At 40.3% G+C, this 14,179-nt stretch overlaps 2 protein-coding genes across 3 annotated transcripts in view; one reads left to right on the top strand and one right to left on the bottom strand.

The window, feature by feature from the left end:
* Positions 1 to 14,179, top strand: part of LOC127802753 (endoribonuclease Dicer homolog 1) — an 80,656-nt gene that overhangs the window by 12,634 nt on the left and 53,843 nt on the right. The window lies entirely within an intron of this gene.
* LOC127802755 (uncharacterized) lies at positions 2,305 to 3,840 on the bottom strand. Its single transcript, XM_052338761.1, has 3 exons — positions 3,446 to 3,840; positions 3,247 to 3,365; positions 2,305 to 3,150 (listed from the first exon to the last, which is right to left on the bottom strand). The coding sequence occupies exons 1-3, from the start codon at positions 3,792 to 3,794 to the stop codon at positions 2,647 to 2,649; spliced, it is 972 nt and encodes a 323-aa protein (XP_052194721.1). The 5' UTR covers positions 3,795 to 3,840; the 3' UTR covers positions 2,305 to 2,646.

Genomic DNA, 14,179 nt, shown 5'->3' with positions numbered 1-14,179 from the left:
GACCTTGCCTTTCTGAAGGATCTCTTGGGAATAATTAGTGTAACCATTAGATGTTAAGTGAGTATTGAAGTGTGGATTCCACTCTTTGGCATCTATGCCAATGACAATCCTTTTCAGTTTCTAGTCATTCACATTAATTATCCCATGCAGACTCCAACTACGTGTCACGACCCCAGGGCTATAGAAGTAATTGTTTCATACATGTATTTTCCTCAGATTGTACCTTAGGCTGCTGTAGTATTGTACCTTCAGTTTGTTACTAATTGAAAGGATGTCACAGCCTATAAATAGGCTGTAGTAGGAGAGAATAGGGCAATGTTGAATGAATTGAATTCTGATTTTCTTTCTCAATTGTTTTGATCTCTCTCCCGACCCATCTGATTCTTCTTCTTTCTCTGTTCGGACTGCAATGTCTCCCTATTCTTGCTGTATTTCCCTCTCTTTCAGTCTAATTCTCTCTCGATTTCCTCCAAATTCCATTCTAAACCCTAGGATTGTGACACTACGTTCAGGAGTTTTCAACTCCCAAGAATATCCGTGTCTCACTATAACAGCACAATTTCATTTCTTTGGACCAGCTGCATTGATATTGAATTGCTCACCTCCCCCAGGATCATACAGTTTATGTAAGTCCAAGTAGTTTGGAGGAGGATCCACAAAAGAAAAATCATCCACTTCTGGTGATGTTTCTCCATGAGACATGCTCCTTTCAGCTTGTTTTGCATCTTTCTCATAAATTCAATAAAACAGTTCCAACATTCCCTCCCATGTGAAAGACATAATCTCTTCCATCATACCAAAGTCATAATAGATGAGTGATTCATCTACATCAATAGCAAAATTTCTATGATGAGGATCAGCATGAAAGAACTGAATTTTCAGAATCTGAATTAAGTATGTTACACTAGCATGGGAGGAAATTTGATATCAATTATAAGCCCAAGCATCTATTGGTAAGATATAAGATATCACACCACACCTCATGCTTGTAGACATCACCCATGTTAAATTGAACAAAACATTGAGAAGTGACTGGTATCTCATTATCCTTCTGGATCCATGAGACTTTGTAAGGTTGGGGATGTTTTTCCATGGCAAGTTTTAACTTGTCAACTGCTTCTTTTGATACAGTATTCTCCATAATACCATTATCAATAATAACATTACAAACTTTTTCTTCAACAGTTACCTTGGTGCAAAATATTCCATGTCTGCTCAAATCTTCTTGTTCTACCACCTTAGGAGTAGATAAACTTGCTGGATGACAAGTTTTTTTTGCCTTGTATAGGTAATAAGTTAATTTCCTCCTCCTCATCTTCAACATATTCATCATAAATGGGTTCTTGAATATCATCTTCATGCTCAGTTTCAGATTCTATTTTTCTCCAATTTTTTTTTTTATACTACCATAGTAGTATATAAAACCTGCTGAAAAACAAGACTTTCACCTTGGATGGGTAATAAGTCAATCTTTCTCCTCATCTTTGTCCTATTCATCATAAACATGTCTTCTCCATGCTCAGCTTCAGCTTCTGCCCACCGGGGTAATCAATTGCTAGTACCAATTGCTCTTCCAATCTGCCTTGTGCCACAAAATCTGAGGTTCCAGCATCATGAAAGGTTTTTTCATCTTCTCCATTGTCAAGTCCTCCCTTAAGACCACCTTCTGGCATGCCAAAAGGGCTGCGGTCGCCTTCCGGAATCTCCACATGGGTTTCCACACATTTCTATCACTGTAAAACAAGCACAACTTGCTACAAATCTTCAATCATATGCCACATTGCAGCCAGTTCTCTTTCTTGGCCTTGATTGCGTTGTCCGCGTCCTCTAGCATGTCCAACCATGGTCAAACTGGAAAATCCTAACACAATGATAGGATCTTTTCGCTCTTATACCAAACAGTATGGGAAGAAGAATTGGAAAAAACAAAAGCAAAAATTGTGCAAAAACAGTGTAAGATCAAATCTGGACTGAAATAGAATAAAATGGCTGCCTACAAAGTCTCTTAAAAGACCATCTATACTAGGTTACGGCTATAATAACTCCTAACCCTTGATCACAAAGGAATCCATCTAATCTTATGAATCTATCTATTTTAATAGCCACATGCTAGTCACATGACTACTTACTAAAGTAATAAATAAAAAGAGTATTTAAAACCTAAGAACTTAAATAATAAGCATGATTAAACTAATAAAAATAAAATAACAACATTAATAACAAAAAAACTGCTCCTGCATCAAGATGATTAGGATGGTTTGGATATGTAAGAAGAAGACCCATAGTTCTGAAAGGCGCGAGGCGCAAAAGGTCCTGGAGCCTGAGGCGCGAGGCGCACGAGGCGAGGCGCGCCTTTGCGAAGCGAGGCGCACCTTTTAGGAAAAAAACTCAAAATCTTGTAAAATCATAAACAACTATCAAATTATCAATAATAACACATTCATATCATTCATGATTCATTATCTTCAAATTCTATAAACTAACAACATCAAAGTTAATTCATTCATCATGCAAATTCTAAACTAGAAACATCATCAAAGTTCAAACTTAAAGTCTTAAACTTTACCAAGTACCAATTATAATGCAAAGTTCTAAACAAACACATAAACACTACAAGTCCACAATCAATATAAAAAAGTTTTTTAATCAATCATCATCAAGGAGATCATCAACATCAAGGTCAATATCTTCATCATCCCCTTCAATCACCCCTTCATCTTCTTCTTCATCTCTCAATTCTTCTCCCTCTTCCAAGTCTTCATCATCTTCGGTCCCTGCCTCACTTTCCTCCTCTTCAATCTCTTGAGTTACTCGCCGCTTTGAAGTCGAAACCGAAGTTGATCCCAATTGTGATCGAGTTTGTTTAGTTCTAAATTGATAACTAGACTCTCCAACTCCTGCAGCCGCAGCAACATTACTCCATGTCAACCCATCCCCAATGTCATCTGGAAAAACAATTTCATCATCTTTATCATTCTCCTCATCAAGTTTTCCAGTCAACCATTCATTGCTTTCATCAATGTCGGTCAATATGATAGGGTCAATGGTATCACGCATTTGATATCGACGCCTCAATGCTCTATTGTATTTCACAAACACCAAGTCGTTTAAACGAAGTTGATCAAGCCTGTTTCTCCGTTTAGTATGAAGCTGCAACAATTTATGCAAAAACATACTAAGAATAAGTTACATGAAACAAACCAACTACTAATAAAAATTGTAAGTGTATATGTACAATGCACTTACATTTTCAAACACACTCCAATTACGTTCACACCCAGATGAACTACAAGTCAAGCTAAGAATTTTAATTGCAAATTTTTGCAACGTGGGTGTTGACATTCCATATGAAGCCCACCATTCAGCTGTCCAATAAAATTCATGGGTTAGTTATTATCTATTATCTAGAATGATTATATATATAATGTAATATATATATGTGTACCTGGTGATTTCTCAGCTCTCTTTCTAATAGCCATATAGTTTCCAAAGAACTCATCTGCATTGTTATACATCGAAAGCTCAGCATCAATTTGGTCTTGAACCTTTATATTTGGATTTAACTTTCTAATGCATTCATATAAGCCAGTCATGATCTCTGGATCTATACGTTCAGCCTTGTAGAAATATTCTGGGTTCAAGTACCAACCAGCTGCGTGCAAGGGGCGATGAAGCTGAACATCCCATCGATTATCAATAATCTGAAAAATGGGTGCATACTTCTTTTCATCCCCATTAAAAGAGTTAGCAATCGCTTCTTTGGCCCTATCCATGGCCTCATATATGTATCCCATAGCAGGCTTCTTCTCACCATCCACTAAGCGCAATACACGCACCAATGGACCAACCACCTTTAAAGCAAATACAACATTGTTCCAAAATGAAGGCATCAAAATCACTTCTACAACCTTTTTAGCCCCCGCTTCTTTTACCCACTTGCTTGTCATCCACTCCTCGGAGGTAAACATCCTTCTAAGGTTGCTTTTCAGACTATGCATCCTGTCCAAAGTGATAAAGGCAGTTGCAAACCGTGTTTTTGCAGGCCTCAACAACTCTTTCTTGTCAGTAAACCTTCTAAGCATGTTTACTAGACCCGAACGAGTATAGATATAGCTATTCACCATAACAGCTCTCTCAAATGTCTTCTTCATATTAGGTAACTTGAAAATATCTTCCAACATTAAATCCAAACAGTGCGCTGCACATGGTGTCCAAAACAACGTAGGATATTTTGCCTCCAAAAATCTTCCTGTTATTATTTAGAGTGAAATTAACAAGATATTAGTAAATAATAAATATCTAATGAATATTCAAATTGTTCTATTTATAAACATAATACAAATTACAAAAATGAATTTCATACCTGCTAAAACATTGTTTGAAGCACTATCGGTGACCACTTGCACCACATTTCTTACTCCAATCTTTTCCACACATTTACTTAATAATTGAAACATCTTTTCCCCAGTCTTTGAATAGCTAGAACCATCAACAGACTCCAAGAACATACTTCCTTTAGGAGAATTGACTAAAAAGTTAATCAATGTCCTTTCCCTCTTGTCTTTCCAGCCATCTGACAAAATGGAACATCCATATTTGGCCCACGCCTCTTCATGATCTTTCATCATTTCACGAGTGGCTTCCACCTCTTGTTTGAGAAGGGGAACCCTGACTTCATGGTAACTAGGCGGCTTCACACCCGGACCATACTGACCAACTGCTTCTATAAATACTTTAAAACTGTCATATGTCACTGCATTGAATGGAATGCCTGCATCATACATCCAACGTGCAAAGCTTCTACAAACTCGAGCTCTTAACTCTTTTTTTGCAAAATCATGCTCACCCAACCTTGTTTGCTTTCCTTTGCCCTTGCTTTTCAACACATTAACTTCTGGGTCTTTAAGAAAAACATCAAGTGGACCTTTTTGTGTTGGCCCTTTAACACTACCAATACTACCAGTACCGCTTCCGCTTCCACTTCCGGTAGATACATTGGGTCTTTTTCTACTTTGAGGCAGCGGCTCATCATCATCATCATCATACCCTTCACCAAATTGAATATCATCATCTAACGATGCTATATTTCGCTCATCCCTGTTATTTTTCTTCTTTTGCATGTACTCTCCAATCTCTTCTTTTACTGATGGAGGACATTTTGGACAAGCTTTAGTATTCCTAAAACCGCCCACAAGATGTTGTTTCGCCCGAAATATACCACCTTTTGTTACTTTACGACAAAATTTACATGCGGTGGTATTTCTATCATTAGGATCAGCTTCAAAATAATTCCATGTCGGGTCCGTTTTGGAAGTGGTTGACGACATTTATTGGGCTGTTGCAACACAGTTCCAATTTCATCAAAATTCTCCTAATTATATAAATAAATTATAAAGACTTAAAAGCAAATTTCAGCAACCAGCTGCTAGCAAAATAAATTAAGCAAAAATGCAAGAAATAAACAAATAAAATACAACTAAAGAACTTACAATATGAAATTATGAATATAGGAGAAGATGTGGGCAGCAGCGGCGGCAGCTTTAGGCCCTTAGCAGCTTCAACTTGAAGAGCTCAAGAGCAGATGAGAAGAGGCGAGGAAGAGAGGAGAAGACCGTGGCGTGGGCAGACTCAGCAGAGGAGAATAGAAGAAAGGGCGCGGCTGGAGACTGGAGAGGAAGATCGAGCAAGTAGCGAGCTGGAGAGGAGAGGAAGAGAGGAGGCAGGCGCGGCAGAGAGGAAGAGGAGGATCGGGCTGGGGCTGGAGAGAAAGAGAGGAGGGGATCGCAGTTGGAGAGGAGAGGAAGAAGAAGATCGGGCGAGGGCGAGCTGGAGAGAAGAGGAAGAGAGGAGGCAGGCGCGGCTGCGCGGCTAGGGCTAGAGAGGAAGAGGAAGAATGGAAGATCGGGTGAGGGTGAGCGAGCAGGGAGGGCGAGCGAGCAGCGAGGGCCAGCGAGCAGCGAGTTGGGAGGAGAGGCAAGCCCGGTAGATGCTATAGTCGGGAGGAGTGAGGAGCGAGCAGCGAGCTGGAGAGGAGAGGCAAGCGCGGCTGGATGCAGTCGGGAGGAGAGGCAAGCGCGATTGGGCTGCAAGATTTAAGTAGAAAACCTCAGTTTCATGAGGCACGCCTAGGCGCGCCTCACGCCCTAGCGCCTAGGCGCGCAAGGCGAGGGCCTCGCCAAAACTGCCTCGCCTTGGCCAAGGCGAGGCGCCAAACTGGCGCCTTAAGGCGCCTCGCGCCTAGGCGCGCCTTTGATAACTATGAGAAGACCAGTAAATGCATCTGTTGGTTGAGTGGATGAATTGAAGCATTGCTGTGGGACAGATCTGTATTCTGAGAATTTCTAATGATTGGTGGCTTATTTAGCTTTAGAAGTTTAGGAAAAATTGTAGAAAAGCTAGGATTTGAATTGGTAATGGTTTGATAGGCACTTTAGAGGCAAAATATGGCTCAAAAGATGATATTTGGGGGCCTAGAACAGAGCTGGAAGTAGGGTTACGGAAACAAGATGAAATTGAAAGATTTGTTGTTTTGGTTGGAGAGAGAGAGCCTTTTCCTTCTAGGAAACTAAACAAAATGGAAATCCTTCATTTTCCTATTCGGAAACTAATCAAAATCTAAAACTATTAATAATAAATCTGAGAAAATACTATAAAAATAAAACCCTAACACATAATTAGAGTTATCAAAAAGACTTTAGGAAATCTCATGTAAAATGATCAAAATTAAGCCTAACAAAGCTTCTAGGAGGGCTTTTCTTCATAAAAAGCATCTTAAATCAATGTTTGGGCTTTAGAACCAATTTTAAGATGCTTCTTATGTCTTTAGAGGTTGCTTCCAACCTCCTCGATTTCTCCTTGGCTTGAGAAAACTTGGGTGCAAGCTTGAAAATCCACCAGGTTATGGTTCTCTAATGGTCTCTTCACATAAGGTCTATTAGGCAAGCCAAGACAAGACCCCTTGAAAAGAAAGCCATCATGCAAAAGAAAAATCTGCGTGTTTAGTGTTCCGTCCAACAAGCATTTTCTCTAAAGTTGCGGGGCACTATAAAATGCCTGGCCTGTTTGTGTAAACTTGTGTCATGCAAGGGCATGGAAGTAATTGTTCTATTGCATGTATTTTTCTTTGTTGTACCTTAGGTTGTTGTAATATTGTACCTTCAATTAGTTACTAACTGAAAGGATGTAATAGCTTATAAATAGGCTAAAGAAGTAGAGAATGGTAGCTTATGAATGAATTTGAATTATTTTTCTCTCTTAATTCTCCTAATTCTCCCTCCATTCTTTTGAATTCCCCCTCCTACTTCTGTTTTCTCCTTCCTTTTCTATTCTTTCACTCTCGAATTCTTCCATAATTCCATTCTACAAACTTAGAAAACCCTAGGAATGTCACATTTGGTATCAAAGCCGATCAATCCTCGACTATGATTCCAGCAAACTCATAGTAGTTAGGTTCAGAATTTGAAGGCGAATTCCGGCTTGTGAAGTCAGGTAGTCCTTAGCTACTAAAGCAAATCAGGAAGGCGACTGCAAGAAACAATTTCCTATGCGATTGCTGAACATCAACAAATTGCTGATCAAAAGTGATCCTAGCGAAGCAGATCCATTCGATTCTCTGGAAGTTGAGCTAGAGGTGAGGATTTCAATGGATTTTATTGGCTGCATTAGAATCGACCAGCATAGGAGGTGGATCTAGAGTAGTCAATCGTGAATTTGGAAGCAGATTTGTTGAAATGTTGTCTCGAGTATATCCTAGAAGATCGGTGAAGGCATGCAGTGATATAATTGGCTATTGGAGGCTTAGAAAGATAGTTGTATCCCATGTGTAATTAGTAATAGTTGTGGGGTGAAACTGTAATTATCCAATTCTTGTCATTGTCATGTCAGCCCTATCATTCTATAAATAGGGCAAGGGGTAGCCAGTTAAGTTAGATTCTATTCTTCTGTTTCTATGTAACAAGTGCATTGTTCTGAGAGAAAAGCTAGGCGTTTCCTTTCGTTAAAGTTTTGTAATCTTGGAAAGCTGTTGGGGTGTACTCGGGATAGTTAGAAGGAGGGATTCTACTGCTGTATTGATCGTTCTTCTTCTTAATAAGACTGCTGGGAGGGCTCTTTGAAGGCTGGATGTAGGTTTCCTCAAAGGAAACCGAACCAGGATAAATCTTTGCGTTGTGTGGTTTGCTTTCTGTTTCTTGTTCTTATTTTCATTCTGTTTGATTGCTTATATTTTCTGTTTTTCAATTCCTATAATTGCTGGGTGGATTTGAGAGTGTTGAGAGAGGCATATTCCATCTAAGGGTCATTCCGCATAGTCCTAGGATAATAAGATTCATAGTTGATTTGCGATCTAGGCACAATCCATAGTGATTCATTTAGAGCAACTGATCCTAGGTTGCTGATTGGTGCAACGATCAATTCTCATTCTAGAGGATAAGATCTGTTGTTCGATTCTCAAGGGATTGTTCATGGTAAATCAGATCTTAAGAGTTTGGTTGGTTCTCAGCAAATCCCTAGACTGCAATAGAATCGACAACTTCTAGCAGTGATTCCGGTGACTTCAATTTTTTGTAATAGTTTCGATCAAACTCTTAGGAAGCTATAGTAGAGATCAAAAAAGACCCGACAATTGTTGATCTCATGCAATCCTTGGAAGTAGGTCGGCAATGAATTTTGAGGTTCGATTAAAATTTGGAAGCAAATCAGTAACGATTCTTTGGAGGAAGTAAAATGGCGGAAGGCACAAGGATGAAACAGCTGAGTTGAGGATGGAGGTGCTGGAAATGGGGATGTTACAGATTCAGGAGGCTGTGACCCGCAATAGAGAGGACATCTCGGCCTTAAGGGAGAACATGCGGGAGGATCTTGCTGCATCTCGAGAGAGTATGTAGAGGGAATTGGATAGGCACCGAGAGACGATGGATCAATATGGTCAGAGAATGGATAGCATGTTCCACATGCTGTTCACATTACTGCCTCAATTTTGTTCACCAACAAGTTTCCCACCGAGGTCTGTTTCCAATCCAGTCCTACCTAGTGACGGACTTCTTCCTCGAGTTTCTAGGGTGGAGTTTCCATCGAGGCTTTTGATCCCTTCTTGCATGGTGATGAGATTCCTCCTTGAGCTACAATTGAGGAATTATTGATTGAAGAGCCAGTAGTCCAGGTAAGAGGTTCTTCTCAAACCACCCATTATACTCCCATGCCAAGTTTGGAGATACTAGTTTTTGAAGAATCAAAACCAAGATAGTGATCCGTAGATGTGTGCGATTTTTTTAGCATTACAATATACTAGAAGGACAAAGGGTTACCTCGCAGCAACCTATCTAAATGATATTGCTGATTAGTGGTATCAAGGTTGGAAGGGATGAGTAGGCATGAGGCCAATTGGACTGAGTTTGTGAAGGATCTATGTGATCGGTTTGGAGAGAAGACAACTGTCACAACCCGAGGGGTATTAGAGGGGCAAAGCTGTAATTGAGTTACAATTGTTGTTAGGAAATATTTTGTAATTCAGTTAGCTGCACAGGAGAGCTGTTATTCTATAATATGCTTCAGATTAGTTGTAGTTGATGCCTATAAAAGGCTACTTGTAGGAGGATGGATGTTATGTTGATGAATGAATTGTAATTATGTTCTCTCTCCTAATTCTTTTAACTCTCTCTCTCTCTCTCGTTCCTTCTTCTCTTCTCCCTCAATTATCTCTGTTCAGTTCTGTCTCTTCCTCCAATTCTTCTCTACTTCTTTCCTAAATTCTTCCAAATTTCTTTCTAAACCCTAGCCAAACCCTAGGGTCGTGACATTGGTATCAGAGCTGTTCGTTCCTTGACGGTTCTCTCTGTCAAGTAATTTTGATGGTTCTGGTCGTGATTCCAGAAGTTTTAGCAGTTAGCCATGGTGATTTAGCGCATCTAATTCCGACGAGCTAGGTGATTTTCGGTGCTTCAGGTGAGTAAAATTCGACTGATAATTGAAGCAAATTCAGGTGATCGAAGCAAGAAGGAACATTGCCAACGATTTTTGGTAAATTGTAAGAGAGGTTGATTCCGTAATCCGATTCAACTTGAGTTTTGAAGGTGATTTTAGGAAGCTGTAATAGATCTAATAGCTTCTCGGATCCAATTGATTCTCGAGGCTACTGAATTGTGTGTTAGGTGAAGTCTGGTGGTGATTGGGTGAGAAGGAAGACGTGATTCAGGAAGTGGATCAGAGGTGAATTCAGAGCCAATGGTCCTTGGGCTGTTGAATTGCGATTGAGGCGAGTTAGGATTCGAGTAGTGGAAGGAAGCAGTTAATTTCGATCTAACTCTGAAAATATCAGAGACAGATCGTGACGGTATCAGGATAGGCGATTGCAGAGCAAGACTATTCTCGGAAGTTGGTTGCAAGCGATTTTCAAAAATCTACAACATATCCAATTGATTGAGGTCCATCGTCGATTCAATTAATCGGAATTGAATCGGATTTGAAAGGCGAAGCTGAGCATAGCCAACTTCGGCTCGCGAGTGAAGACAATGCAGGCCGAAAGAGTTCCGATGGGATATCAAGTGGAATGGAAAGGCAAATTAGAGGGCGCAATGGAAGTGGATATTGAGACAACTGACAGTGTAATCCAGGAAGAGGACTAGGATCTGAGGTGTCGAAATTTAGATCTAGGTCGTTGCAGGTAACTAAGGTGATTCAGTGGAGCTCATTCTGGCAATCCTCGGTTCTATAATTGGATTGAGGGCTTGTTGATTCATGGTCAAGGCAGAAAGAATGAGGATGGAGTCGTGATTGGATGCTATCGAATTGGGGATACACCAGAACCAAGAGCAGGTGGATGATCGCTTGGAGACCTTAGAGATGGGGGTTCGACAAGCTCAAAAAGAGATCAACTAGAGCCGATCGGAGTATGTGGCCAATTTGGATTGAGCCGTTGGCGGGCTCCGAGAGGAAATTGCTGGATTAAGCTAGCAAATCAGCCAGCAGGTGAGTGCAACCTTGATCATGTTTGCTCGATAGCCTAATGCTAGCCTCTCGATGGACTTTCCTTCTTAGGCTTCATCAGTGCCAATCCTAACAGCGCTGAAGGTGAGGTAGAGGCCTAACGATTAGATGGAAGTAGTAGGGGATAGGGTGGAGGTGGAAGAAGACAATCTAACCCGAGGAATTGGAGGCAACCACTCCAATCCTCCTGGGTCATGAATGGACATTCCCTCGTTTGAAAGAGATAGACCTCAGTGGTGGATCCAACGATGTGAATGGGTGTTCTATCAATACCGAGTAGCTGAAAGGGAGAAAGTGAACATGACTGCAGCTTATTTGGACGACGTTGCAGAATTGGAGCCTAGGAAGGGTGGAATGGAATAGGCCAGAATTCGTAAATGGTCTCTGCAATTGGTTCAGGGATAAGACAAGGACGGATGCCATTGAGGAATTCAATAAGCTGAAACATAAGGGAATGGTGGAGGAATATTAGGGGAAACGAGGCATTGAGAAAATTAGACAGGCTCATATTGAAGGGGAGGATAGTAAGAAACTCAAACAGAAACAAAGGGAAAGGATGCAACCAAAGATGGGAAAGATGGATATTGATTATCAAGTTCTCTATGATGCATTTTTCAAATATCAAACTAAGCCTAAGCTGACAACACACGGTGATATGTATTTTGAAGGAAAAGAGTTATAGGTAAAGTTAAGGGAAATGAAGCCTGGGATGCTGTCACATGTTGGGATGCCTAAAGGTGCGCCTCCCTTATGGCTTATCAACATGCAGAGATATGGTCCACCCCCTTCTTATCTGCATTTGAAAATTCTCGGGCTGAATGCTCTTATTCCCCCTGTTGATGAGTATGGTTGTCCGCTCCATGGTGATGTTTTTGGGGTTCTGTAACAAGATCAACCCAACTATGAGGAAGAACCAATTGATAAGACCAAACACTAGGGTGATATGGAGGAAGAAGAAGAAGAGGAAGATAGTGCTCACGTAGCTGATGAGAAGTATGAGGCTGATGAGGTCCTAAAAATGGGAGTGGTAGCTGCAAGGAATGAGGAACAACCTGAATTGAATTAGGTAATTCAGAATGACAAGAAAGAAAAGGCAATTGTTGAATGATAGATTGAGGTTCTATTGGAAGAAAAATCTGTTGAAAGTGTGCCTTTGGTGTACCCCAGTAATCAGAAAGTAAAAGTCTCTCCACTTGAGGAGGTCTCTACTAAAGATGATGGAGAAGAGGTTGTGAAGCGGGGAGAGCTGCAGTGTCACATCAGATTTTTGCCTGCAAAGAAGTTTGAATTTCTTTATATGATTGGAAATGATAGGGTTGTAGGACTGACAGCTCATTTGGAACCATTTTCAATGACAATAGCAAAGAGGTGGATAGCTGAACTTGGTGTTGCAGCAAGTCAGAGTACTGTTAATGTTGAGGAAAAAGAAAAGAGAAAGCAAAAGAAAAGGGCAATACGAGATAAGAACAAGAAAAGGCGAAGAAGGAACCAGTGAGTTAAGATGGGCATTGGATGAAGAAACAACTGTTCGGTTGTAATAAGTTTCTTGGGGACAAGAAACCCCAAGAAACTTTCAAGAAGGGGGAATTGTCATGACCCTAGGGGTATTATAGGGACAAAGCTATAATTGAGTTACAATTGTTGTTAGGAGATATTTTGTAATTAGGTTAGCTGTACAGGGGAGCTGTTATTCTAGAATATGCTTTAGATTAGTTGTTAGGTGATGCCTAGCGTTCCTCCTTCTCTTCTCCCTCAATTATCTCTGTTCAGTTCTGTCTCTCCGTCCAATTCTTCTTTATTTTTCTCCCTAATTCTTCCAAATTCCTTTCTAAACCCTAGCCAAACCCTAGGGTTGTGACAACAATGACCGACATGGTTGAAGAATTTAACAAGCTTTAGCAAGACGGATCTATGACGGAGTATCAGATTTGGTTTGAAGAACTAAGATCTCTAATGTTGAATTCCCAGCCTGTTTTAACAGAGCACTATTTTGTTTCTAACTTCTTTAGTGGCCTTAAGGATGAACTAAGGCCAATTGTAAAAACAATGCAGCCTGCTACTGTTAAGCAGGCTGCTAAGAAGGCAAAGCTATAGGAGCTTACATTGAAAGCAATTTTCAATACATGATCGCAACAGAAATTCAGTCTTCATTCTATCAACCATTAGAAGGGAATAAAGTAAATGTGAAATCTAAGGTTGATCCAAACCCTAATGCAGCTAAATCATCTACCATGGATCGGAGAAGGAAGTTAGGATTATGTTATAAGTGTGGAGATAAATTCAATCCCGGCCACCGATGTCAGTTATTGAACATGGAAGGAGCAGAGGACAAAAATGAAGAAGAAGAACCAGCGGGAATTGGGTGACGAAGAAGGCACGATTGTAACAAGTTTCTTGGGGACAAGAAACCTCTTTTTTTTTTTGGGGGGGGGGGGGGAATTGTCATGACCCCAAGGGCATAGGAGTAATTGTTCTATTGCATGTATTTTTTTGGTTGTACCTTAGGCTGTTGTAATATTGTACCTTTATTTAGTTACTAACTGAAAGGATGTAACAGCCTATAAGTAGAGAATGGTAGCTTATGAATGAATTTGAATTCTTTTCTCTCTCTTAATTCTCCTAATTCTCACTCCATTCTTCTGAATTCCCCCTCCTCCTGTTTTCTCGCTCCCTTTCTATTATTTGACTCCCTAATTCTTCCATAATTCCATTCTACATCCTTGGGAAACCCTAGGTACGTCACAACTTGTTCTTTCAAGTTCAAGTCTTCTGCAACATGTCCTTTAGATGCTGGTTGTAGAACTGTATGTTTTTTTCTCATTATTTGTGAGACTTGCCATATTAGTTGTGTGATCACCAGAAATTTCTTTGTTCTCTTCATCTATTGCGGTGATTCCATGAATTGGCCTTTTGTCTGCAAGTTCAGAAACTTCCTCAAAATTTTTACCTACTTTTTCATCTGCTGCTTCTCAGCTGTTGAATCTGCAACTGGTTCATTAATGGCATCAGCATCAAAGGTTCCTTTGCCCCTTTGCTTGTTCCAATGATCCCATAAGTTGTCTTTTCCAGCAGGTTTAGGGGCTGGTGCTTTGAATTTTCCCATGTCAGTTGTGGTCATAGGCTTCAAAATTATGGTTTTTCAGTACAAGTGAATGTGTAAGTGTTCTTTCTACCAAATCGTGCACATCCCGATCAT

Source organism: Diospyros lotus, chromosome 5 (assembly GCF_014633365.1).
Source record: "Diospyros lotus cultivar Yz01 chromosome 5, ASM1463336v1, whole genome shotgun sequence".
NCBI classification, from domain to species: Eukaryota; Viridiplantae; Streptophyta; class Magnoliopsida; order Ericales; family Ebenaceae; genus Diospyros; species Diospyros lotus.
This window is presented reverse-complemented; position numbering and strand designations above follow the sequence as displayed.

Coding starts and splice junctions, on each gene's coding strand:
- LOC127802755 (XM_052338761.1), bottom strand. CDS start 3,794: ATGGGATACATATATGAGGCCATGGATAGGGCCAAAGAAGCGATTGCT. Junction 3,366..3,445: donor GAGAGCTGAGAAATCACCAG/GTACACATATAT, acceptor TTTATTGGACAG/CTGAATGGTGGGCTTCATAT. Junction 3,151..3,246: donor ATTGGAGTGTGTTTGAAAAT/GTAAGTGCATTG, acceptor AAATTGTTGCAG/CTTCATACTAAACGGAGAAA.